This window comes from Penaeus monodon, chromosome 24 (assembly GCF_015228065.2).
Source record: "Penaeus monodon isolate SGIC_2016 chromosome 24, NSTDA_Pmon_1, whole genome shotgun sequence".
Lineage (NCBI taxonomy): Eukaryota > Metazoa > Arthropoda > Malacostraca > Decapoda > Penaeidae > Penaeus > Penaeus monodon.
In genome coordinates, this window is record NC_051409.1 from 10,087,143 (window position 1) to 10,088,647 (window position 1,505).

The 1,505-nt window shown below is 39.2% G+C and overlaps 1 protein-coding gene across 1 annotated transcript in view; it reads right to left on the reverse strand.

The window, feature by feature from the left end:
- Positions 1 to 6: 6 nt before the first annotated feature.
- LOC119588846 (mucin-5AC-like) overlaps positions 7 to 1,505 on the reverse strand; it is a 26,891-nt gene continuing 25,392 nt past the window's right edge. Inside the window, exon 8 of the mRNA XM_037937486.1 lies at positions 7 to 937. Within this exon, the coding sequence (XP_037793414.1) occupies positions 258 to 937 (680 nt within the window). The 3' untranslated portion in view covers positions 7 to 257. The remainder of the gene's footprint in view (positions 938 to 1,505) is intronic.

Below are 1,505 nucleotides of genomic sequence, written 5' to 3' on the forward strand. Positions count from 1 at the left end.
TGTCGTAGATTCAAATAAATGAACTATATATATTAATGAGTTAATTACTTTCCTGTCAGTGAAAAGTCAAAGCAAAAAGAATACTACAATATTCCAGTAACTCATCTTCTGTGGGGGCCAAGACAGTACCATAAGAAAGAATTATGTTCTTTTTCCTGAATTTAAATGCAAATATTGCTGAAAAATATTTATATACCTTTCAGTTGCTAAAATAGGGCAGGAATTAACAGTAATTAGCCAGAAGCCACAATCTCAATTCATATATGTAGCAAAGTCTCCTCCTCTACAGTGAATTTCTCACTACTAAGTGACTCTTGCTCTTGAGCTTCACTATGAGTATCCGGGGTGGCTGTGTCTCCACGTTCAATAACAGATCCCATCTCTGTCTGAGAGTGTGATCCTAGACTCTCTGACCCTTCAGAGGGTGAAGCAGGACAACTTCCCTCCCATGGAAGAACTGCTGAGGCAGTGCCCATGTCACCTTCACAGTCAAAAAATTCCCCTGCACTACTTTCAGAGAAGGAGGCATATAAAGCCTCTTCCTTCTCACAAAAGGAAGAAATATCAGTCAAATTCTCAACTACTGTGGCTGCTGTAACAGCCACATCAGTAAGAGAAGTTTTTTCACCACTATCTGTAGTAGAAATGGGAGGCATAGGAAGTGCCACAAAGCTACTAGTATTGAAAGCTTTAGTGATAGAGGAAGAAAGGTGAGTTGTGAGCTCACTAGATATGGCAGTGGTGGTGGCAGTTGTATTGGCAGTGTTGGTAGAGTGGAGATTTAAGGGCAATAGAAGCTGTGGTGATGGTGAGGATGATGGTGGCATGTAGGTGTCGTAGCGTTGGTGCACGTGTGAGAAGAACTCCAGTGTGGTGAGGTTGGGGGAGGAGGGGCCAGAAGACGACACGAAGGAGGGGGGTCCAGACCAGCCAATACCTGAGGGAGAAGGAGTGGGACTAATGCTCACACCAGCCCTCTGCCACAGAGGTGGCCCTGTGCTACTGGTGCTCTCTGAGTTACTGTATTCCTGGGCACAAGACTATTAAATACTCTGATAAAAGAACCTATTTCATACATACCTGCAGTTCTATTAGGATATCATGCATGTCTTTGTAATATTGCAGATATAACAAATATTCTAAATGAGTTTCCATCATGTATGATCAGACCTCAATAATATTATATTTTCCAATAAGCTTACCAAGAAATTGACAATATACATCATTATTTGTACATTTGATCTTTATCTATATTTTAAAACTTACAAGATAAAGAAAAATTACATTAGCATACAGGAAGAAACATTTTATTTTCAGAAGTTCTGCTTTTAAGAATAAACTGCAATTTGAAAAACAACCAGAATCATCAATAATCACAGTCATGGAAACTGCCTAAATGCACAGAAAAGTATTCAAGGTTATTGGGACACAACACATAATTCTAAATTCAAAAGTCAGAGTTATTATGAAGTATAGTTTGTGCAAAAGTGTAAGGTTTTGTCTGT